The 26,310-nt window shown below is 37.1% G+C and overlaps 1 protein-coding gene across 3 annotated transcripts in view; it reads left to right on the top strand.

Moving 5' to 3' along the window:
• The first annotated feature begins 2,657 nt into the window (after positions 1-2,657).
• The window catches only part of Nkain2 (sodium/potassium transporting ATPase interacting 2), a 979,120-nt gene continuing 955,467 nt past the window's right edge, over positions 2,658-26,310 (top strand). For 2 of the 3 annotated variants that reach the window (XR_009228127.1, XM_058583725.1), the window contains exon 1: positions 2,658-2,980. Coding sequence is in view for 2 of the 3 variants with exons in the window: in XM_058583725.1 (XP_058439708.1) it covers positions 2,927-2,980 (54 nt within the window). In the remaining variant the exon portion in view is untranslated. The remainder of the gene's footprint in view (positions 2,981-26,310) is intronic. The other variant, XM_046458657.2, reaches the window with a different exon arrangement.

Below are 26,310 nucleotides of genomic sequence, written 5' to 3'. Positions count from 1 at the left end.
TCTTTAAAATAGGCATTGTATGTAAGAAAAGATGATGGAGTTTTAGCAGTGATAATCAATGTACACAGTAAATGCTCAACATTTTGATCATATTTGTGGTTTCACTTTTCTAAGAATACTGTAACAATGACAGATTAGGAATAAAAGCCCTTGGAGATGGCCTTATGTTGGATTTCTCAAGAGTGCAAATGGATTATTTTGAATCCAGTGCCCAGGGAGCACTGGTAGAGGAATACGGAAATGAGGCAAGGAAGGGAAGGAAGACAATTCAGAGTGCAAGACAAGCAGGACTCAATCTTAGTGGGATGTTAATGTCATAGACCAGACTATATCTTGGGGTTCCCCATCTATGGATTGAAAAAGCAGAGGTCCTTATTCATCAACTCTTAGCCATTCTGCTTGAAGGTTGGTGTTCACTTCCCAGACAAGCACTTCCTGTGCTTACAAAAAGGACCTGTTTACAAAGAGAAGGATGGCATGTACCAAAAGATTATAGTCCAGGGACTACAGGTGGTAAACTGACAGTCAGCTACAATTAACATTATGATATCCTTTTACCTGTATAGCCTTAAACATTACTCTGGATATTGCTGGATGAAGGGAAATCATTGCAGGATTATGGATGGATCCACACAAATGCATTGTTGCTGTGATAAAATTAAAAAGACAATAGAATTCTTTTGACAATATGGTAGCAACTTCTTCAATATTCAGCAGTTGCTTACAGCTTTCTTATTTGGTGATGCAAAATACCTGCAACTCAGCAGGCCTTGGGCAGCTAATAGCTAAAGACAGTATAATAACAACTAAAAGAAACATCTGCTACTAGATTCCTTTGGCTTCAGTTTCACCCAAGGTTGTGGAATATCAGTTACCTGACAGACAGGGCAGTGGGTAACAGCATGTAGTGGGTTCTTGGAATTTCATTAAACAGTGAATGAACGTTTCATAAAAGCCCATTTACAAATGGCTTTTTGGGTTTCCAGGATCAACAAATCACTTCTGAAAATTCAACTCAGATTTCTGGAAAATACAGTCTCTATGCCCTATTCAATCTCTTACTATTTAGTCATTCTGATATGTCCATAATATTTATTCAAGGGAAACAATCATTTCGGATTATTATTGTGGTTCCCAGCATAAATATATCCTACACAAATGTCATGGTTTTTTCCTTTCAGTAGGGACAATCACATTTATGGAGAGCTCCTTGCTTGATGCAGTTTCATCAGTCTTAATCTCCTAAAACGGGAACTGGGAAGATGGTTTCTATTAAGGTCTGTTCTCTTGACTCGCTGCACTTCATTCCAACGACTCAGTTCCCTAGGGGATCACGACACCAAGTCTTCACTTCCTAGCAAAATTAGGAATGCCTTTAGTAGGTGCCTGCAGCAATGAAAGAAACTTGGTACTGGTATGCTAAACATCCAGGCCCCAGGGGCAGTCAGCAGGGCCAGCCTATTTCGCTCTTCTGTTTCCGCCGGCAGATGGCAGCAGCGGGCTCCTAACCGCGTCTGCAGGTAGGGGTAGTAGCTACACAGCTTCGGGCCCGCGCTCTGCAGCGGTGCTGGTGTAACACGAACAGATGCACAACAGGCCGGGACGGTCCTTAAGGCTTCAGTAATAGGTGCTAATAAAATGGTATCTGGTCCTTTACATTTTGAGTGAAAACAGTTTAAAGGAGACACAGCAACTTATTGCGCCTCTGTTTTCTCGGATTCCCCAAATTTCTCAACTCCAGCAGCAACTCGCTCCCTTTTCCCAACTACCGTCCGCTAGGTTAACTCCACGCTCCGGCCCTTCAGATCTTGGAAAGCAGGGTATCCGGCACCTGCCAATGGGTTGGCCGCAGCCGTCTCGCTTCCTCCGGCCTCTGTGCCACTCGGGCTTTTTGGCGGGTCAGGATGTCTCGGTTGCCCCCATCATCCCATCCCCCTTCCCTAACCCTTCTTTTGGTCCCTTCTCCCCTAGGCGCGCACACACATGCTCACGCAGCTCTCTCGCGCCTAGTGCTGGCTCGGCTGTGGGAGCAAGACCGACACCAGCCAAGCAAGACACGGTCATGCCATCAGACTCCTCGTCCCGAGCCCCCGTGGTGCCCACCGCTACCACCGCGGAAGCCGCTGCTCCTTCCCACCTAGACACCACGCCAGCAGCCGCCCGGTCTGCAACCTTAGCAGACCTTGGAGAAGTTAACGCCTTAGGAGGGGGCGGCGGGGCGCAGGTTGAACGATTTGTTGGAGGAAGAGGATTAATACATCTGGGCGAGGGGAGGGGCAGCTCAGGCAGGGACGCGGCGCGAACCCGGCATCACTGAGCTCTGCAACGCCGCGGTTGCTGCCGCCGGGGACCGCGGAGCCCGGCCACCCCCGCCCCGACCGCGCCCCACCCCCGCCCGCCGGGCCCCGCAACGCCGGGCGCAGAGGAGCCGCGGGCGGCGCAGGGAGGCGGGCAGCGCCCCGCGCGCGCTTCAGCCGCCCCCGGAGCCGGCGCGCCGAGAGTGTGGGGCTAGCGCGCGTCGGGCGGCGGCCGCGCTGGGGGCGTGGGGCGAGCCGGCACGGCGAGCGGCGGGGGCGAAACTTCGGGGGCCAGATGCCCGAGGGCGCGGCGGCGCTGCCAGGCTGCCGCTGCTGCCCCTGCGGGCCCAGGGCGCGTCTCCGCAGGCGGTGCTGCCCGCGGCGCGGCGTGTGCACCCAGCGAGTGAAGGTATGTGTGGCGGGCGCGGCTGGAGCTGCTGCCGCCGCCGCCACCGCCGCGCCAGCAGGTCCTAATGCCTGTCACTTCCCAGGACGTTGGCAGTGGCAGCCCGGAGCCCCCGAGCCCTCCGCAGGTTTGCCTGTCCTTCCCCGCGATCTGATTGGATAAAGTGGGGGCTCGACGGTGGCCGACGTGGGACAGTCTGGCTGTGGCAGGGGTCTCGGAAACCATGGGTTATTGCAGTGGCAGGTGCACGCTTATCTTTATCTGTGGCATGCAACTGGTAAGTGACACTTGGGTCCTCTTATTCTGTAATGTGCCTTTGAGATAGTGGGCAGGGGAGTGCAGTAAAGGGTCTGCCATTGATTAGAGTGGAAGAAAAATTTAAAGAGAGAAGGTGACAGATATATTGCCTACATTTAAAATGATTTCAGGGAGACGCACTGTGGGGTACCGGAGAGGCGATCCTTTCCGCCCCCACCTATTTCTGTCCTTCCAAAGACAGTTTGGCAGGTGCGGGTTAAACTTGTTGTCTTTAATTTCTTTAAGCAAAGCAAGATGCAGCTCTTGTTCTTTTATGCTTTGCATTCCTATTAATGTAACAACGTGATTATCACATACATTTTAATATACAGGTGTTAAACAGAGAAATATAGAATTTCTGACTTTTCCTCTGTATTAATTTTACAGTGTCTTTGTTTCTTCATTGATATGTGTTATTTTTCGAGGAATATGTTATCTTAGAATCACAATGCTCTGAAAACCCACTATTTAGGCTAAACGGTATTCTTACAACAGTTTGATCTAGAAGTCACATTGAGTTTTAAAAGTATGTAGATTGAAGAGAACGACTTTGATGAACTCAGCAACACCATTGCCATCGACTGAACCAGTAACATTTAAATCACAATTATTAAAAACAATTCCAAGAAAAAAATATTCTGTCTTACATTATGTATGATACTGCTCCTGAAATAGCTACTGTTGTCTGATCCCATAGGATGGAGAATTATATGTACTTTTTGAGGAATGTCATACAGTTGCAGAGGCGAGGAACCAATAATGGAAAACGTCATGTCTCTGAATTTTAGTTCCCTAAGGGTGATGGAAGGAGGGGCTGAGGAGACAGTGTAGAGGTGAAAATTATACCACCTTTAAGTGGTTAATTTGAGGTAGGAGGTTCTTGCTCATGCGTCATCAATAGCTTTCCTTACAAAGTATAAATTAATGTGAATAGTCACCCACATTTCCAACAGTTGTTTCATAAAGGCTGAAAGGACCGCAAGACAGGAGGAGATGTTTTCAAGTCCAATCAGTAAAAAGTGTTTGAAAGATCCAGGATGTGCAGTTAAAACTGATAGAAGAATTCCTGAAGTTTTTTTTTTCAATGTTTATCATTCATTTTGAAGTCCCCGGAGTGTTTGTTATTGTTCTGTTTAATATTTAGCTGAAGAGCTGTATTTGTAATGGATTGTGTCAGGCTGTTTTTCTTTCCCAGGAAAGTTAGCTGATGATGTCTACTTTGACCTGTGAAAATGGGACTATAAATATAATTTTAAGAATGTTATATTTTTCTCAATGATGTATAAATCAATTTATTTTTCTCTACCACAGGTTCATATTAGTTTTGTAAAAATGAAATTTTGCTCTTAATGAATGTCTACTAGTACAATGAAGTTTACTTTGTTAAACCACCCATACAGGCCAAATATTCCAGATTGTATAAACATTTTCAAAACATTCTTATTTTTATATATGATTCAGATAAGATTTTACTGATTCATATCATAAAAGCATAAAACAGAACAAGTGAGTGGGTAGGGCATCTTATGCTCTTTTCAATTTGAAAATGTGACATAACTTTTAAGCATTTAATTTCGTGCAGCTTTATTACTGTAGTAGGTAACTGTATGTACCTAGATCAGATGACATTTTGCATGGCAAACACAAACTTCTCAAGAACTTGAACAATTTTAGAAAAAAAAAACACATAAATAAATGAGTGCATAAGCTAAATACACAAAGCAGCATGATAAAGCTGGAGATTTCTTTGTGCATGTGTGTGTGTATGAGTGCCTGTGTACTTGGATACATGCAGTGGTGTATTGGACAAGTGCAAAATCACTTTAAAACAAATTCTGAACCATAGCTAAGTTTGCTAACAGAATAGAGGTAGCACTAGTACAGGTATGTTCATTCGAAGCAAGCATACATTTGAATCATAAGGAGTATTTTATGTTTTATAAGAATCATGTGATTTTTCCTATTCACACTTTTAGGTGCCACCAGGCTAATATAATTAGCAGCCATGTTAATGCAGATGCAGAAAAAAAAAAAAAAAGCAAAGAACAAAGAAAATCCATTTGTTTTGATAAGGTGAAGTGATCAAACCTTAAAGGACTTCAGGGTCCTTGGTAATTGCTGCTTCTTAAAAACATATTATTTAATTTTGAACAAAATAGTTCTTTTGAAAATTATTTTTTAAAGCACTGCAATAAAAAATAGGTAGAAGTACATTTTTTATTTTTTATAGACTATTGTAAACTTTGTGCATCTTTAAGCTATTATGAGTAAAAATCATTCCTCCAAATATATCAGTTTTGTCCACTGACTTATGACTAGTGTCCCATTGACTGACACAAAAGTTCACTCAGTTTTTTTCACTGCTGAAGTGTCTAGTGTGTGTTTTTGTAATATTTGGGCATCTTTGTTTTGTAGCTGTACAGAAAAAAAAACCTGTTTTTTCAAAATTAATTGAAGGAAAAACATAGTTTCAGATAAAATCTTTTAAGGTTTTGAAAGCATATGTCTCAAGTCCTGAAAGCAGAATATTTGTTTTTTAATTAAACTTAAATAAAAATCATATGTACCATCAATTTAATATTTATATGTACATGAATTTGCAAGTAACCTTAGAAAAGGAAGATGCAACTTTTGCATTGTGGAGATAGGGGCCTCATTCATCAGATTACTTTAGTGCAGACAAAGAGTTCTGACCATTTAACAAGTGAAGCACAGAGACAAATGATCCACAGAAATTTGTCAATCAAGATTTTATGTCTTTGATTTTTAATTCTATTAAAATGTGTATTTAATTTAATGTTTGACAAACTACAAGTATAAACACTTAAAAATAACTCAGAAAAATCAGTTAATAACACAAGAAATTGGAACTCCATACAATAAAAGTTAAAAAATAAACTTGCATCTTATGAAAAACTGTACCTATATATCACAAATTAAAATCTTTGGGCTGTATAGTTATGCCAGCTTCAGATTTTAGGGTGATTTCTACAAAAGGGGTGCGATCTCTGGAAACAGATTTGCTCCATGTGCAGAATCCAGAGTTTAAGCTCATAATCTCAAGAAGGTAATTTTCTTTTTATCATTGCTGTCCTTAATGCTCAGAAACTGAAGATTTCTGATAGTAACAAAAATCATCACTGCATTTGCAGCAGTGGATTTGAAGTATAGGACAAGAACAATTTAACATCTTATTTACAACTTTCAGCAGCTTGTGAAATAGTTTAGCTTCCCCGCCCCCCCCCAATGTTTGGTTGACTCAAAGAGTACTTTATATAAATATTGAAAAAAATTACTCTGCTAGTTCTCAGTAAAAAAAAATCACTCAATTATAATATGGAAAAACATAACTTATTTTAGATTGAAAAGACAGCTTTGTTTTCAAGTAAGGAAGCTCAAAATCGCCCACATTTTTGTACATCAGACTCCTATGTGGAACAAAGCGTATGTGTCATAAACTATTGAAAGAAAGTCTAGATTTACATTCAACAGATTAACACTTGAAAATGTCATTTTTGCCATGTGCTTTATGAAATATTGCTAACTTGAAACAGGTGCAACTAACAATTAGGTTAATACACATGTGTGTGCAGCTGTGTGAAGCAGCACATTTGAAACTCAATTAAGAATGATAAGTTGCTCTTTACTGCACAATTACTAAACATTTTCAGATGTACAGATTTATTTTAAAAAGGTCATGAGTGTAGAATAGACTGAATAAAAACCATTTTATTATAATTATGGAGTATTGCAGAGATTGTGATTTGATGCAGTGTTCGTAATTACATGCTATTTGATTATGTTTTACAAATTAAAGCACTGAGGAGAAGTGACTTGAAGAGTGCAGGTAGAATCTTATGATTTTCCTAGGATAATTCTGATAAGTTTGACAGTTCTTTAAAGTTAGCTCTTTTCCTACCTCACAATTTCTCCTGCTCAGAAAAATTTAAATTTCAGATTCAAATGCCACTGGTAAAATTTTGAGATTGTCATTGATCTGATGATCCATGGACAAGACTGAAAATTGCCATACAATAGTTTAGGAACTGAGGGAATAGAAATATGCTAAGAGGTTGCTAAGCTATACAATAACTTCCTCTTTTATATCATCTACTCTTGTACAGAAACATTTTGAGGCATGTTTTTGTTTGTTTTTTCTTTCATTCTAATTCAATACTACTCTAATGTTTACCAAAGAAAGCTTATTTAGAAATGTCTTCCAGAGTCCAGCTGCTTAACTTCTTATCAGTGTCATAACTAAAGTTTCAGTTAACCTATGGAGAGATGCTCCCCTGCTTTCTCAAATAAAGGCTTGGTTGGGCAGCATCCTCTGCAAAATGGGAGTCCTTTCTGGCAAGGGACCCTTGTGTGGATAAGGGCCCGGAAATGCAAATGGGTATTGCCTTCCCCATTCCCAACCATGCTGCTTTACTTCGGGAACAAAGTTTCTACTTGCCTGGTGGAGAATTTCTGAATGGAAATCAGCGATGTTTTAAAATGAGAAGTCATTATTTTTTGATCTGTTCCTTTTTTTGGTATATATGTGTGTTTAATAAAAATACAATCTGAGCGATTTAAACATATTTTTATACTTCTGTGTTTATGATGGAAATGAAAGTATTTAAATTATGGCATTAATTACATTAAATATTTGTATATACTGCTAGTGCCTAACATATAAAAAATGATTTCAGTTATGCTTTTTTGGTAGAATTTCAAGCAGTGCTATATCATTTTCTCAATATTATTAATAATGGAAATTATCCCATTTTCATGCTTTTTAAAACAGAAATATCCGACATCAAACAAGATATTTCTATGCCTTTTTTTTTCACCTATATAATCAACTCTTCCAATTTAGGTTCCCTTTCCCAGTGGAAACTTGATAGTTGTATATTTTCAATATAGTAAAGTATTGTCATGTGTTGTTTATTAATGGGAAAACATTCCCAGAAAGGCATCATTTAGCTTTGTCATTATTGTGTGAATGTCCTAAAGTATACTTAAACCTAGTGTCCTTATGCAAGTCTGATGTACACTAGGCCATGTGTCACAGTCATCATCTCTTGTGAATTTGTTACTGATGGAGACATTGTTACAGAGTGCATGACTGCACATTAGTACAGGTAGGATTTCTTGTTTTGCCTCCTGTCTAAATAATGATAGAAATAAGTAATGTATTCATACATAATTTCTCTAGGATGGAAACAAAATTTTATGAAGCATTTTTCCTACATTTTTAAGAAATTGAAGGACATTTAAAAATTATGAAGGAATAAGATAAAATTATATCATCTTCTTTCATTAGATGAGGGAGGGAAATAAAATTTACAAATTCTTTTCCTCTTCTTTAATATTTCAGGTATATTCAGACATGAAAGTTCTTAATCTATGAAGGAATTATTTGCTTTATCTCCCTGAAACCCCTGTTTTTCTTCTTCTTTTTTTGAACTCTAAAACAGGCACTGAATTTAACTGAAGGAGCATTCTAGCATTTAATATTATGGAAGCTGTAAAGTTCATTTTTCCATCCTGGAACAGGAATAGGGTGACTTTCAATGCTATTAATTTTACCTTTTCAACTACTTGAGGGTCACATGATAATTTTTATCTCTTTTCAAAAGTGATTTGTATGCACACTTTTAAATAAATCAGTTTTAAAAAAATTGTGTGGTTTTATAATCTGGTATGCCTTTAAAATCTAGCTTTGTAAAATAGTTAAACAACAATCAAGACTTATTTATTGGACCCCTGTTTGAGGATACATATTAAATCATCATACTAACTCATGCTAAATATATTACTGAATCCTCTCCATTAATTGTCTAAGGAAGGTAATAGATATTAAGAGCCCCGTTTTATAGAAGAGGAAATGGAGGACCTAAAAGATTAAGCAACTTTCTTAAATCACTCCCTTAGTAGTAGAGCTTGGATTCAAACCCAGCTCTATGGAGCTCTGAACCTGCGGCTGCGGCTGTGCCCCAGCACTTCACTGCAATCTCCCATGTAACAAGAAAGTTTATCAGTGTCTTAAGTTGGGTTTATTAACAAAGTAAGTATCTACCTACTTATTCCTTGTTGCCACAATAACTAACAGAGGACTACTGAGGCTTAGAGAAGCAAAGTTCATGTCAGGCTGTTGTCCCAATCTGCCTAGCCTATGTAATCTGAGGGTGTCCCAAATAGGAGCTGCTGGTGTGTGCACTAGAGAATGAAAGGGTCAGAGAACAGACTGCCCCTGCAGAGGATTTTTACTCATGCAATAGCTGTCCATGCTGTTCCCACTACAGTTCAAGTGTGCCCAAGCACTGTGAAACGCTTATAGCTCTACCTGAGAGAAATAATCCCTGGCTATGTTTCTGTGATGATTTAAGGGGCGGGAATAAAAGTTATAGCTGTTGTATATTTCTGACCAATTTTTAACAGATAACCCAACAGATAATAAGGACTTGGGAGATTGATAGGTATGCTTAATATAGACTATGGGAAGAAGAAATGTATTCATTTTTCTTTTTGAAACCGATCCTTATTGGATGACTAGAGCATGTTAATACTTTCTCATAGTGGTGTTATTTACATTCCCCAAATCCTAAATCCATCCTAATCACTATCGACTGAGAATATATGCCAAAATTGTTGATGGACTTAGAGTAAATAGGTTATTTAAAATATGTTAATATGCTAGAGTTCACTTCTTGAACTTGAACGTCCATCCCAATCATTTATAGGGCATTTTAATTCAGATCTCTGGGCCTCCTCCCAGATTTTCTGACTTTTTAGGCCTGGGGTAGGGCCAGATAATTTGCATTTATAAGTATTCCCAGATGATAATATTATTGCAGGTCTTGAACCAATCGTTTGAGAACTACTGGCCTGGAATATGGCATGAGTGGTAATGGTGTTATATGAGTACATGGAGCTGTTTTTGAAAATTTCCACCCCTGTTAGATAATGAACTCCTTTCTTACTTTTGCCTATTACTAGGTGAAAGAACACTTGTTCTGGATCACGTATGCCTATTTCTGTCTCCTAACATAGTCCTATTGAGAAGTTTAAGTAAGAGAAATGGAAGGTCTTTTCACAGTATTTGTGTTCTTGCAGTGAATAGAGATGTACAAGAATCTGAAAGCACCCTTATGCCTGGTCGTGCTGGAATGGAATTAGATTTTTCAAATGCCTTCTTTCCTAGACTGGCACCCAGTCTAAATTTGTGGAATAGCACAGCCCTGGGAGAGAGTGGAGGGAATATTCTGAAAAAGCACTGGACTAAGTTAGAAGCCAGATTTTTTCCTACTCTAATGCTCCTGTATTGCTCAAACAATTTATAGTCTTGGGTTCAGTTTCTTCATTTGAAAAATGGGGCAAATAATTCCTGACCCATTTATCCTACAGGATGCTTTGGAGCATCTAGGGGAGAAAGTGTGCTCAAGTTAAAATCACTATGATTATTAATGTTTTGATCTTTTAGAACTGTTCATCCAGTGAGCCTAGAAGGAGTAATAGGTGTGCTTACATGTCACTTGAACAGTAGCCCTAGTTACAACATCTAATTTTTTTGAAATATCTTTTTCTTCATCCACTTGTAATTTTGGGGAACCTATGAAGGAGTATAGTATTTGGGACAAATAGTTTGGAATATATAAAACAATATGGCTATGTGTCTGATGTGCATACTTTGCGTATTCATTAAAACTTAAACATGGTTTTCACAAACTTCTCAGGGTACTCCTTCAAACTATTTCAAAAACTGTTTTATGTCACTGAGAAATATTCTGCTAACCCAGAGCTCTTATTTCTCACTGTCCCTGCCCCCAAGGGTCACAGTACATATTGGTATACTGAGAGCTAAAGGAATTTCTGCACTGAAGAAATCCCTGCTTAATTCCATTTAACTCAGCTAATATTTACAAAGTGCTTGCAATGATTGAAGAAAGTTCTTTCTCTGATATCCCCTATTAATCTTCCATGGAAGTATTATTTTCATTGAAATATTACTCAGGGCTAATGATGCAGTCTAATGGTTAATATCATATGATTATCTAACTAATACTTAAAAACTTAAATTCAGTATGGAAACAATCAATTGAACATATTTCTAACAAATAATGATACATAAACATATCAAATATTATTACACTATTAAAGAAATAGAACCTTGTTTTCAGATACTTGGCTCTATGTTTCTTTGTTTATTTGCGTTTCTTGACATTGTATTTCAGCCATTGACTTGGAATTTTAACTTGAAATCTAGTCAAGTTCAGTTGCTGATTTTGCAAGGAGTGTGATGTGTTGCAGCAATTGTGGTAGGTTATTTGGAACTTTAGAACATGGTGGAGAGGATGTTTGCAGAAGCACTTTCCTTTGAAAGTGGTGGATGAGGAGCAGCATCTGTATCCTACATCTGGAACAGGGCTGCCCCCTCCAGCATCACTCCCTATGTGGTTGCCTTTGTAGGGCAGGTGGTGAAGAGTCCTCATACGGACTTTTGTTTTCTAATAAATACATACACTCTGAAACAGTAACACATTTAAAACCCCTGACAATGCTTCATTCTTTGGAAACAAATGGGTCTTAGTTTGGAATGGGGGAATCAAATCAGTACACCCTATTCTTGTTCACAGAAGTCTTTGTGTGCATCTGTATTATGTTAGTTACACAATAGAATAAGGAGATATTTCAAATCCTTTAAATGACAACTGTGTGTCAAATGATGTAGGAGTCAGTGTTATGTCTGAACTGTTCAATGATAAGGAATTCATGTGATCCTAATTAGAGGGTATCTAACCAAGGATATCCACAAGGTGGATCTCCAGAGTATTATTTTTAGAAAGGACAATTTCTGACACCACTGAGAAACAAAAGTGGGAATGATTTCCACAGGTGCCCAGGAGAAGAGAAAATTATATCCTGGTGGTGTGCCGCCTTCTGTGGTCTTGGCCCCTGAGAAAGGACTGCACTGAGCAGGTCTTTCATTATTGCACTTGCAATAATGGTGGGAGGCAGCTTGTTCCTGGGGCCATAATTCACTGCTGCAGACACAGTAATTCTGACCCCATTCTCTTAATCTATAAGGTAGAAATGATGAACCACAAACCAGATGGTGTATTCAGGTGTTACCTGTTTGCTCCATTTGAGTGCAGTGAAGTGCAGGGCTGATATTAGGGTCTGTGGATATGTTTAACTCTAGTTATTGGGAACAATGAGAGAGCCACATATTTGAAGGTTTTAGAAGCTGACTTTGATAATACACAGATGGCACATAAAGAGCTCTCTGTCTCTCTTTTCTTTTAATAAAACTTAAGCACAATTTCGATGATAGTGGACCTATAACTTGTCATTTTCTAAAATATCAGAGCTATGTATAGGATTATGTATTTCTTACTCTGATTGACAGGAATGAATAGACTTTTATTTCTGTCCATCGTTTATAAAATGTTCCATTTTATCAAAAGACATTTGTTCAATTTTGGCTGTTCAATAACATTTACCAACTTAAGTTTTGCTTTTCTGTTGGTTGGTATTAAAGGCTTCCTTCTTTCTTTTAAAGATGAGGGGAGGGTGGAGGAGTAGAGAGACTCCTGAATGTCCAGAGCTTAAAAGCAAGTAGGTACTCCTCTACCTAAAATTATAAGTCTTAAATTTTATTTTGAAGGTCAGTCCATTAATGAATTTTCTCAAGAATGCATTTATGGTTTTATAAAAACTTCCTTGGAAAGTTCCACAGTCTCTTAGAGATATGAGACAATGTTTTCTTAGGTTCAATTTCATAGACTATCTTAAAATAGAAGTATTTTCATTCAGAAAGGTTTCCCTAAAATCAAGCAAATGGCATCCATCAGTTTACATTTAGGAAGTGTCAATTTTGTAACAACCCTCTTTGGTAACATTTAATCATTTGCCTTTTATCTTGATCCTTGATGGAAACCTGTTGATTGTTCTGTTCTTTTCATGAGAATATGGTGGTTATTATCACTTGTTACTATACCTCCTTTGACTCATGTTTTGTTAAGTATCATAATATAATATTTTACTTTTCCAGTTAAATTGAGAGAAATAAACCCCAGTGAATTTTTTTTTCTGAGATTTATGTAGTGATTTGTTGCAGAATTTACATGTGACCTAGTTTTGCTGCTTATTTGCTGCTGGCAGGCCCATCTTTTAATTAATCTTTCATAATGTGAATAAAAGTGTTACTATAGACAGAGCACCAGCTGTGTATAAGGCCCTGCTGTGAGTGTTGGGAGATAGGGAAGACCCTGTAAAACTTTTACCTGTAGTTTGTTCCTAACCTGCAGTGCTGTGTGACAGGATAATTTTAAAGTGGATGAATTAATAAATGAATACTGGGAGGAAATTAAGTAATTACTAAAGTAGCTTCATCAAGTAAGATTTATGAAATGTCCACTCATGAATAGCATAGTGAACATATGCTGAATAAATTGAGTATATGTTTCTACCTTTTTGACAATTAGAATATGATTTAACTGAAAGGAATGTCAAGCCATGTATCTAGTGGTCGTGATAATTCAAGATTAGTTTAAATTACAATCCAATCCTTACTCTTTATTTACTAAGTCATACTACTTATTTAATGTGATAAAAGCTTTCAAATGTTCTATTGGTGTGTGCCATAAAGTTAGATTTAAACTTACTGTAACTAAGATAAGTATTGGTGAGACATAAATGTTATTGTAAGCTGTGCCATTCTGTTTCAGCATTTTTTTCTGGTCCATTTTTAAAATGTTAATTCATATAATATCAATTTAACATTATCTTGTGTTATTTAATCCAGCTACTGCAACTTTATTTAGATGTTCCAAAACTAAATATTTGACCAGAATGTAAATAATAAAGTGAATGCTGTCTTTCTATTCCATAACTCTTCAGCAATAATTTTTAACTTTTTTTAATGTGTCATGGACTTGTTTAAGAACCTGTGAAATCTACTGACTCAGCAGAAGAATACTAAGATAACTTCAGAGGACTTAAACTTCTGATCCCAATCCGTAAAACTTAGGTGAAAACCCATGATCTAAATTTTCTTTGGTCTGCCATTTCATTGAAAACTTCTGCTTATCAACAATTTTGATTTAATTATTTTGAACTCAGGAAACATTTAAGGGTCAGGTAGTAAAAACAAACCAGACCTATGTCAAGAAGATTAAGTAGTGTATTAGATGTGCACAATGTAATACAGAATGATTAACAGTAAGAGAAGTAAAAGTACTGTAATCCCAGCTACTGAGAGGGTTGCAAGTTTGAGGTCACTTACCAAGATCCTGGGCAAGGCCCTGCCTCAAAATGAAGTTAAAAAAGTAAAAGTGTCTGGGGTGCATCTCAGTGTTAGAGCACTTGCCTAGCATGTACAAGGTCCTGGGTTCAATCCCCAGTACTGCCAAAATATGCACAAAACAAACAGAGTCATGGGAAAGATTAGTTATAGCCTCATTAATGGATCACACAGCACCCAAAGGACTGTTACATGATACGTAGAATTTCTATAGCTAGAGATTAGAGAAAAGAACATCATAAATAGAAGAAATGGTAGTAGCAACAAGGTGAGAATGAATGAATCTATGTGTGGAACAATGAAAAATCAGACTGGCAAGTGAGGAAGTACTGGTAGGTAAAGTGGAGAGTGAAAGGAGATGGACCTTAGGCCCTTAAAAGGGCCTGAACCTTTCAGGATAGGATATTTGTCTCTGTAGATTTTAATTATTGGAGTTAATTACCCAAGGCACTACAGGGGCAAGGGAAACAGCATAATATGAGAATGAGGGCCTGAGGTTTGGAGCAGGATTTGTGGGAAAGGTGAGGGCAAAGCAACAGTAAATTCTAGGCTGAATTGCTTTAAAGGCCTTAGTGAAATTAGGTGGCATGTATTTGTAGTAGTACAAATTACTTTCCTATCATTTTCTAACTTTCTAAGAGTTGGGATGAAAAAGCAGAAAGTTGAGTTTCTCTGTTCATAGATAAAATTCTAAGGTGAGATTAAAAATGGGTGTGTCTGGGAAACTGATGACAGAGTGGGAATGGGGAGGTAGGTTATTGGAACGCCAGTGCAAATAAAGAGGTGGGTACAGCAGAAGTGAGGCAAGAGAAGAGGCAGGATATCAGTGAGGAGGTTGTGGTGAGAGCCAGTAAGTACAGAAATCCAGATCTTGGGAGAGGAGCACTTCCTGTATGATATAGAGTGCTTCCTGTGTGATGGAGATGCCCACCAAATTGAGTGGAGTGTTTGGTTATTGAGAAGCATAGGAGGCAATGAGGCCCACTTTTATAAGAAGTATCATTGTGTGTTTTTGGCTTTATTAAAGATGTTTACAAATAAGAGACTGAAGAGGAACACAGTGAAGAGAGAGTAGAGTTATCTTATGGATTGTACATAGTGGTGAGAATTGGGGGATTGATTTAAGCAGGTGATTGAAGCTGGAACAAAATGGTTAGGGAAAGTCCAGAGGCAGCTGGGTTGTGGGTGATTGATTTGGGAAGAATGTACACTTTTAATGATAATGTAAAGGAGAAATTATGGAAATAGAAAGGTAGGTTTCAGGCAAAGCATCTATCTCAGCATAGACAGCATTTGTATTTTGGACTGTGTGACGCTTTGTTGTGAGGGGCTGTTATGTGCCTTACAGGATGTTTTGCAGAATCCCTGGATGCTACACATTAGATGCCAATAATGAATATCCAGTTGCAAAAAAACAACAAAAAATTTTTCGGCTTTACCAAATTGTAAAATAGCCCTCTTGATGGGATCCGCTGAGCTAAAGCAAAAATATGGAAAAATCACTTAGAAATAATAATAAATACATTCTTTATAACAGATTTTTAGGACAGTGGAGAGGTTTGTGAGGGCAAAGACAAGACTTGAGGCTGGGCACTGCAGATCCATGAGAGTTATGCCCTGTGTACCATGGCCCTGTGTCACAGTCATCTGCAGCTTTGTACAGGGTCAGTACCAGCACCCTTCCCCCAACCCCTTGATCTCTGTGGGGCATCCCTAGCCATAGAAACATTTAGAAAACTGTAGATTATTTTGGTGTGTGTTCAAGACTGTAGTATTTGAGGCAAACAAGCAAGTGGAATAGCAGCTATGAAGGCTTATAGGGAAAGCAGGATGGAAGGAAAAGGAGATGGGGAGGTAGGCTGAGACATATATTAGGAAAGAGGGGTGCCAAGAAAGCATTTGTGGGAATATTGACTGGAAGGCAGTGTTGAATCCAGATTTATTTGAAAGCTACTTTTTATGGACATTTATGTTCTCAACAAAGCTTTTCGCATTCTTAGTTTTTTTTTTTTTTTTTTTCCTCAGTTCAGTTTGAGCCAGGTGGATTTTATCTAAGGCTCAGTGAATGTCACCTTTCTTTTAATGCCAATAAAGACTGCTGATGGATATTTGACACTTTTAATGTATCTTCTCTCAAATTGTGATATTTTCTACAATATGTCTATGATATATGTTTGTTCATGAAAGTATTGATTAAGAAAGATTTTAGATTAGGGCTGTGTACTGTCAGATAAACATATAATTATTTACATGAAAGGCAAACACTTTTTCTTGAATGTAAAAAGTTTTGGGTCAAACTATGAGTTTTGATTCAATAAAATATTTAGATAAGAATAATATGGTTTTTAATGAAAAAAGTAATCATGTCTCCCAAATCTGAAGAATTTTGGACTTTTTCTTGTTCCTGAAAACACACACACACAGAGAGAGAGAGAGAGAGAGAGAGAGAGAGAGAGAGAGAGAGAGAGAGAGAGAGAGAACGCCACTGCCCTTCAATTTTACAATTGAAAAATACTTAAGCTATTAATATTCCTTAGGTGCTTTATCAAACCCCAGAATATTCAACAAGCATTTTAATATTTGATATCCTGATTCACCAGAAGGCCCAGTTATTGCCAAAGAAATGTAGTAAAACAGGAGAGATTTATCTTTTAAATTATCCTATCTGCTGCATAATTTCTCTTGATCCAACTTGATTTCTTTGGGTAACAGCCTTTTGGTGGACTCTAATTTGCATGCCTGGAGGAAGAGGAGTAAATTACATGACTTCTTGAAGGTCCTTTTAGCTTGATGGCTTTATGATTAAATCTTGCATTTTAAAATTGCCTTTCTCTAGAAGAACCAGGCCAGAAGATACTTTTCCAGCTCTATATTGGTATGGAGGGCAATTAACATATCATCTGATGCATTTCTGTTTTTCTCTAGGACATACTGGACAGAATAGCAAGCATAGAACACAAACTAAACTACCCTTAAATTTAGAACTGGATGGAGGTGAAGTTTGTCTTTTCTGAAATCGTGTGCAGTACTCCAAAGATATACTTGTGTTCTCCGGTGAATGGAAAGTTGTGTGTGTGTGTGTATGTGTGTGTGTGTACGTGTGTGTGTGTGTGTGTGTGTGCACGTACTGGGTATAGGACAGGAGCAGGAATAAAAAGTATGCTCTTCATTGGAGATATATAGTCCTGTATATATGTGTGAAGAGAGAATTGGTTTTAGTTAGAACACACTCTCCATTTCTTAGAACATCATTCTTTTGGATATGGTAGGATTTCAGCAGGTCTTGTTAACAGGTAATCCAAAGTGTTCAGGGTAAAACACAGGAGTCTTCAATTTGTATGCCTTCCAGAAAACACCAGGGCAGAAAAATACAGATGGGGATTGGAGAAGCCTACTGAATTCATTTAAAACCAGTGGAAGTTTGCATAGGCCACATTGCAATCATCCCCTGCTGGAATTTAGCCAGGGCACACATTAGTGCATGTTCCTTTCTGTCTAGCCTAATTAAAGAATTGTTGAGAACTAATAGTGTTGGCTGACTTGCAAAAGTTGGTGCTTACTAAAATTTGTAAGTTATAAGTACTTAACAATATGACCTGATTTTTATGCTGGGGTCATCTTATTAATTACAGTTTTCCAATCATCTAATTAGAAAATACAGTCTGAACTGAGTCTGAAGGATTCCCAGTCTTACTTTCTAATTTAAAGAAAGTGGAAAGAAAAAAAAAAAGCAGCACTCAAAGCAATACAATGAAAAGTTAGGTTGTAGACAAACCTTCAGAGATGCCCCATGCCAGCCTGGTAATTATTTAGGATGCACTTCCAATAAGAAGACATTAAAGAGACACCAGTGAGTTAGCTCTTAAAAGTAGAAATCTGTGCCAGTCCCCAAATTGCCTCTTGGACTAGAATGGAAAGCTGGGAAGCGTGACCAGCAGTACCAATTTAAAGTAAACAGTCTGCTCATTGCCTCAGATGCTATACCTTATTTTTCAGCTTAAATAATACTTTGTCAAAATAGCAGAAAGAGAAAGGACAGTCTGCTAAGATTTTAGGTGATTACCCAGCACTTAAAAAAGTATTTTCTCCAAAGAAAAAAAGTAAATGAAGTGCTGTGTATTTTCTCAAAGTTAGGTCTTAGAACTGAGACATCATGCTTAAGTCTGTAATAGCCTGGAGATTAGCTGTATCTGCATCCTTTTAATCATATCATACCTAGAACAGTGCAATATTAAAAAAAATCTCTCAAAATGTTCTGTTTACCATTATTCACATGCCTCTTTATGGACTAAAGAGAAAGTATTAAAAAGAAAAACCAAAACAGTGTGCCCAGTGCAACTGCTGATATATTGTCAGTAAATATCTGACAGTTTAATAATTAATCTTCATTTTTTTGTTCTCCTACTTAAGTCGTTAAAATGAACTCTTAGTGTTTGCAAACAGGCACTAGAAAATATGGTATTGGCACAGAGAAGAAAAGTGGAACAAGAAGAACAGAAGGGGATTTTTAAAAATTCCTTTTAGAAATTTCAAACAAGATGTCTATCATAAGATACATATTTGTAGATGGATTTCCTATTTATGTGGCAGCAACAGATTACTGCTTGGTGGAAAAAGTATGTTCTCTTTGCCTTTCCACTCTGACTATCCAGAGGCTTCACAGCTGAATAAATTTCATAGGAACTGGGTGGCTACACCAATACATAATCTCTCCATGATGGCTATTTTGGACATCATAAGATCACAAGTTTACTAGAATGTATTTATTCATTCTGAATTGAATTTCTTCAGATTTGATCCTGGCTTTGAAATAAATTAGGATACTTGTGTCAGCCTTTTGCTATTTAGCAATGTCCTTCAATAATTTTTGTTTTGTTTAAAGTCTATGCGATGATGTTACCTAAGTTAATATTTGAATGTTAAACTGTTGCTTCTACTCATTCGTCCATATGCGATTCAAAAATAATACATGTCAAATTACAACTGCAGTTTTAGGACTCATCCAAGAAGCAGTTAGAATAAATATATCATAAACCATAGGGGGAAAAACCTTTTAGCTGTCTTTCAATGATTTGGCCTCAAAAACAGAGCAGCTGATGGTTTATACCAGTGACATTGCTCAGAATTCATTTGGACTATTGCTACTGCTTTTCATTGAGTAATAGTACATGCCAGTCTATCACATATCACCAGATCATTATACAAATTGACAGTTTAAAAAAGAAAGAATACCAATCTGAAAGGGTAAAGTGGTAGAACTGAGGCACATATGTAGCCAATGAACATTTACATACATGTATCATCCATTTTTCTTGCCATTGAGAAACAGCTCTTTAACGAAACATAGCTCCTTTATGTTGAACCTCACTATTTTAGATCAGGCATCTTATTTTTAGTTTAGAGGATGAGAGCAGCTGGTGTAAGGCCAGGTGCTGATAGGAATAATGTTGATGCAAGAGGCTGTTCAAATGGATAATGCAGAGGGAATCATTGTCCCTTGATTTGATCATGCTGGCTCTAAAATTTATTTTTTGATCTGGCATTTGACTTTGTATTATACTCAGAGAGTTGGAAATCACAAAGCTGTGCAGTTGCAGCGGGTAGACCCTGTAACAGATCCTGTAACATTACCTCCAAACCCAGGAATCACTATTAGCTGTCTTTGTAAATGGAAGAATCGTGTTGTGTAACAAAAGTTAGTTTTTTAAAAAAATTTATCCTGTACAATAATCCTGTAACTTGACTCCACTGTGGGTGTTTGGAGGGGCTCAGGAGGAGAGTAGATGACTGGATCAAGGGATGGGACTGAAGGAAGAGGAGAGAAATTTGATGTTCAAAAGCACTATAAACTTTTAAGATTTCCTCCACCTTGAATATCATGTGTATGAATACAATTATTTTAGCAGCTTATACGATTTTAAATATTTTTCTTAACTGTTAAGAATAAATGGGATAAACTACCTAATAAACCGATAAATCACAAGTCAGTTATTAAGCATAGAATTAATTAATTTGAATAATTTGTTTCAGCTATCACCTTTATATTGATTTTCTTTTTAGAATGACAATAAATGATTTAAATCAAAGAGTCACATAAGATGAATTAACTCTTTCAAAACCTATGTGGAATTAAGAAATATTGCATGGAAAGCATTAGTTTGTTACTTATTATCATATTCAATGAGTTCATTTACCATATTAAGGCAAGTAATTTATACAAATGCCATAATTTTTTACAGTCGGTTGGCTGTGAAAAAAAAAATACACCAAGCTCTGAAAATTCATTTTTATTCTTTTCTTTTTGTGCTGTTGTCTTCTTCCTAACTTTGGGCATTTTTGTAGCCTTGGTTCTAATTTTGCTATTATTTTAAGTTTTCCCATTAGATAAACCAGTTGATTGGTAAAGAAGATTGATAAGCATTTATTGAATATAAACAAATGAGACCTGTGCACAGCTTGGTGTTGTGAATGTGAGGAAAGATGATATGGTATGGAACTTTTTACCTGGTCGGCAACACTAAAGAATGGTTAGTATCTCAGGAGGTCTAATGATAGGGTAGGTCTAGGTGGTTTTTGACAATAGATAAAATGTACATGATTTAACATTAGAGTTGTAACAGAAGGTTTAAGGCTGCATTGATCTGAGACATTATCACCCTTTTTAGACAAATGTATCCCTAGAGGTGTAGTGGGGGTTATGAATGGATAGTCAGAGTTGGGTAAGATTATGGATTTTAGAGTATAATGCAGTTTTGAAGGTCTTAGTTGCTGTAATCAGATTCTCAATCCTGATATGACAGTGTATGTCACCTTACACAAATTACTAAATATTTCTGTGCCTTACTTTGCTACTCTATAAAATGAGGGTGATAATGCTGTTTACCTCATGCAGCACTTGGAGGAAATAAAATAGTTAATCCAGCCATCTAATTTGCCTAAGACAGTCACTGGTACCTACTTAGCACTCAATAAATGCTACTTTTGTCACATTAAGAGTTTTAAAATCTGCAGTTTAAATTTTATGATATGTACCTTACAGCTATGGTTATTTATTTATTTTATAGTGATATGTTCAAGACAACATTTAAGAAAAGTAGGTAGAAAACAAGACCAGTTCACATGGAGAGAGGCGAGAGATAGTAGCCCACTGGGTAAGATTTGAAGATAATGATGAGAGATTGAATCATAATTATAATAAAAATGGTGATTAATAAAACAAATACCTATGTTTTCTTTACAAACAATTTGAAATTATAGCATTTCCATTGATACAGTATCCCCAATCCCAATTATGAAGAAATGGGGCCCTTGGATCTAGCTTCCATCATGTAGTAACCTCATGATAGAAGTTGAAAGTTTGGTATCAGAAGAGCTTTAGAAGAGTAATTGTTGATGTGTAATGACAGATGAAATGGTCCACAGAGTGGTGGAGAGGACAGTAGGTCAAAGTGCTCAGAGAAAGAAGCTGAGAAGAGTTGTTGGGAAGCCATCCAATTGGTAGAGGAAAACCAATTAAGCGAGATTAACTAGCAACTTGTTTTGAATTCTTTGGCACTTAAAGTGACAATAATAAGGGTGAGAGCAATGTCCCCAGGAAGTTGCAGAATTTGTTTAGAGGTCAAACTTAACAACTCAGTCTTGGGTCTTATTGGACTAGTGGAAAAAGAAGAAGAGGGCTCAGGGCCATGTTTTCCGAAGTGCCACTTGTGGGATTTGAAGAGAAGGAATTATCTAAGAGAAAATAAGTGCTTGGAGTATCTGGAGAAGTACCAGATAGTATGTCATCAAGAGGTTAGAAAAGAGAGGACAAAGGAGCAGCCAGAAGAGTGAAGCCCTGAAGAAAACATCAGGGAGGAGGAGAGCTGGGGAAGCATTTGGATTCAAGACTCAGGGAGTTTTTGTTAAAGCAGTTTTATTAGAATAGGAGAAATCCATTTGTGGGACTAGGTAAAATTAAGCTATTAGAAAAGAAGCAAAATAGATAACATATTTGTTAAGATGTTAAAAAAAATGATTCTTGGGGTTAAATTTATATCTGCAATTCCCTGCCTGACCTTTGACATATGTCTGTAACTAACATAATTTGTCTGCACATAACTGAAAGGACATGTTTGTTGTTTAGGAACACTTTTGACCTTTTTGACCATCTTAATGTATATAGAAATACCATGCATAGTTGGTTTCTTGAGAAGAAATGGAAGAGGCCCCCAGGCATTCAGGCAGACAGATCTTATAAAGTCTATGCAAGAACCAATACGTGCATGCACTTTGCCAATAAGCAAGAACCAGAGGTCTTCAGTGAAACCACCTTGTTCTCTGATTGAAACTAATATTCATGGGCATACATTCATTGTAAAGCAATGTAGACTGTCTGAAGGGAAGAGGTGAAGAAAGATCTTTGTGGCAGCTTCATTGATGGCAATAAACATTACATGACCTAGAAGAAACTGAAGGACAGAGAGTATTTCTAGCAACACAAGAATGAAAGTATAGCAGTTTGAGGATATTTTAGAGGGCATAGGAGTGTTACCATCATCTCCATAGCCTCTGACTTGCTTTTGAGAACATTATTATAGGAACTTGAAGTAATTTACAAGATTCAGGACTAGTTTGAACCCAGGACACCAGCCACATTTCTCTTTTCTATCTGGAGAAAGGTTGGGTTTGAGGCTCATTTTCAGAATGCACAGATGTGTGTAATATAGTTGTTGAAAGATTACCTGTTGATCTGGCTGCTAAAAAAACCACTGGGTGTCTTATAAACAACAAAATTTGTTTCTCACAGTTCTGAAGACTAGGAAGTTCAAGATCAAGGTGCCAGGAGATTGGCTGCCTGGTGTAAGTCTGTTTTTTTTGGTTCAAGATGGTGCCTTCTTGGAAGGGGTGAATGAATGCCCTTGGGTCATTTTTCTAAAGGCACCAATCCCACTGTGAAGGCTCTGCCCTCATGACCTGTTCACTTCCCAAGGGCCCCTGTTTCCTAGTACCATCACCTCTGTTAAATTTTAACATATAAATTTTAGGGGACAACATTATCAGACTATGGCATAGTCATTAAAGCTAAATAAAATAGATTTTTATAGACATAATCGTCCATCAGAGAAACAGCAGTTGTGTTCTAATAATCTTAGAATAAATTATTGATATTAGTTAGTTGATAAGATTTCTCTAACAATCTATTTTCGAATTACACTAAATATATTGGTGCCTACATGGAACACAAAGATATGAACCAGTGAGGTATCCAAATCCTGAAAAACTACTCTCACCAGCCCCACATCTGCTGACTATTGTATACCATTCTCATAATGTTCAAAATGGATAATTTTGTTTTTCTGAGATGCCATAAAAGGAATCATTAGAGTACTCAGGATGGGTTAAAATGGGCATATTCAGCTGTCCCAAAGCCACAATTTGAAGCTGAGCTTTGTATTGAGAATCACTGAAACTGACTCAGCTGCATAATTTGGTAACTGTGGACATGTCAAAACACCTTATCTTTCCATCTATTACAATCCCTCACTGTGTGTGTTTAAAGATTTCCTTTGCTTTCAAAACAATGATAAAAACCCTTGTGCAGCATTCAGGATGAAATGTGTTTTCAAACTGTAGCCCATCTCATTTGAAGAGATGGAATAAGTATCATTAAAATGGTAACTCAAATCAGTCAAAGCACTTTGCTGGAAGACTTAGATTAAAAGTGATTAAGAACTGCTGTGGTTTGCCAATAGCTACTATTTTGAATTACATTAATTTTTGCATTTAAAAATACATGACTGCTTTTAGTGTTTTACGAGATCATTTGGCATCCACTGAAATGCATGGATTTTGTGGGGTGATCCCATTACGTAGCATTGTTTGATCTGAAAAGAATGAGAACACTGCAAATAGATGTCTGCGCAAGCCTACTCTTTCAGCACCACCATTAACAGATGCAAGACAAAAACTCCAGGGAAAGGAGAGATTTCTTGGTTTTTGCCTCCCGTGTGACTGAGAAATCTGAAGAAGAAAAATATTTGAAGAATCCCCCAAATGTCATTTTTTAATGTTTTGCTTTAGTAGGATAAGATATGATGATTCAGTATTTCCTTTAAATTATTATAAAATGGAGATAACAAAATTTCTATTTTAACCATTTTATTTGTAGAGTTCAGTAACATTCAGTACCTACCTTCAACTTTTTTTTTTTTCATTTTACCAAATTTGAAACTCTGTAGTCATTAGGTAACTCCTTATTTTCCCCTTCCCCAGTCATTGGCAGTCTAGCTCTGTGTTCCCATGGTTGGGAGGGAAGATTGAACTCCCTTGGGTCATTTTTCTAAGGGCACCAATCCCACTCATGAAGGCTCTGCCCTCAGCATCTGATCACCTCCCAATGGCCCCATCTGCTAGTACCATCACCTCTGAGTTGAATTTTCACATATAAATTTTAGGGGACCAAACTTTCAGACCATAGCACCATTATTTAAGCTAAACAAAACAGATTTTTAAAGAAATAATCTTCCATCAGGGAAATAGTTGCTGTGTTGCCGCCTTACAATAGATTGTTTTTTGTAATCTGCTTTCTACTTTCTGTCTCCATGATTTTAACTGCTCTTAAATAACTCATAGAAGTGGAATCTCACAGGACATGTCTTTTTGTGACTGGTTTATTTCACTTAGTATAATATCTTCAGGGTCTATGCATGTTGTAGCCTATGACAGAATTTCCCTCTTTTATTTTTAACACCAAACAATATTCCACTGTATGTATAGTCTACATTTTGTTTACTCATGCATGTGTCCTAGACACTGGGTTGCTTCCATCTTTTGCTGATATAATAATGCTGCTATGAACATGGGTTTACAATTACCTGTTCCAGTCCCTGCTTTACCCACTGGAATCAAATGCATGAAATATGATATGTCAAGAGCATTGTAATGTTTTGAACAACCAATAAAAAAAATGTGGGTAATATAATGGGTCCCTTTGATTATTATATCTTATCAATGTTGATTTAAATTGTGTTTACTTAATGTTACTTAAATATGTAAAAGTATAAAACTTGGCCTGAATACTTTATGCTTATATGGATTGTAAAATCCTACATAAGCAAAGCAATGATAATGACATGTTGCTGCAAATAAATTGTTGCTTGCAGCATAAACGTGGTACTAGCCATTATGGCATGGGTTCTTTTGAGTCTGACATGCTCAAATGTATGACTTTGTCCTTTTTTTTTTAAAATCAGCCCACAAATATTTAAAGTATTACTGATTTATACAAACTTGATTGTGAAAATAAAATAGGCAGTGCTGAGTTACAAGATGGTTATCCAGATGATTCAGAATATATTTGTGCCAATTTCTTAAAGATTAGTATTGCTATAGTGACATCAATCAGAACAGTGGTTATCTTTTTTGGGGATGATTGACTAGAAAGGGACCCAAGTGAAATTTCTGGGATGATTAATATATTTTATGTTGATTTGGGTATTATTTTTATGGGTATATACATTAATGAAAACTTGTCAGGTTAAATGCTTAATATCACTGTAATAAATTTTGCCTTAATAAAGAAAAGTATGATTAGAATAAAAGACACATTTTTAAGAAATTGGAGGGAATCTATCTAGAAGTGGAATTGCTAGATCATATGTGAATTCCATTTTTATTTATTGAAGAAGAGCTGCCTTTCCATTTTTCATTTTAGCTGCACCATTTTCCTCATCAGCAGTGCACAAGGTCCCAATTTCTGTATATCCTGGCCAACACTTGTTATTTTTTTGTTTTCTTTTGTCTTGTTTTGCTTTTTGATAATAGCCATTCTAATGAGAATGAAGTGCCCTCTCATTGTGGTTCTGATTTCCATTTCCCTAATGATTAGTGATGTTGAACATCTTTTCATGTGTTTATCATCTTTTTTGGAGAAATGTCTATTCCCATCCTTTGCCTATTTTTGAATTGGGTTGGTTTTGTTATTGTTGTTGTTGACCAAAACATTGTTTTGAACAGAAGTGGTTAGATGTGTGGTATTAAAG

Source organism: Marmota monax, unplaced genomic scaffold (assembly GCF_021218885.2).
Source record: "Marmota monax isolate L192 unplaced genomic scaffold, Marmota_monax_Labrador192_F-V1.1 WCK01_AAM20220418_F8-fsc00198, whole genome shotgun sequence".
NCBI classification, from domain to species: domain Eukaryota; kingdom Metazoa; phylum Chordata; class Mammalia; order Rodentia; family Sciuridae; genus Marmota; species Marmota monax.
Note: the sequence above shows the minus strand (reverse complement) of the source record. Positions and strands in the feature narration are given on the sequence as shown.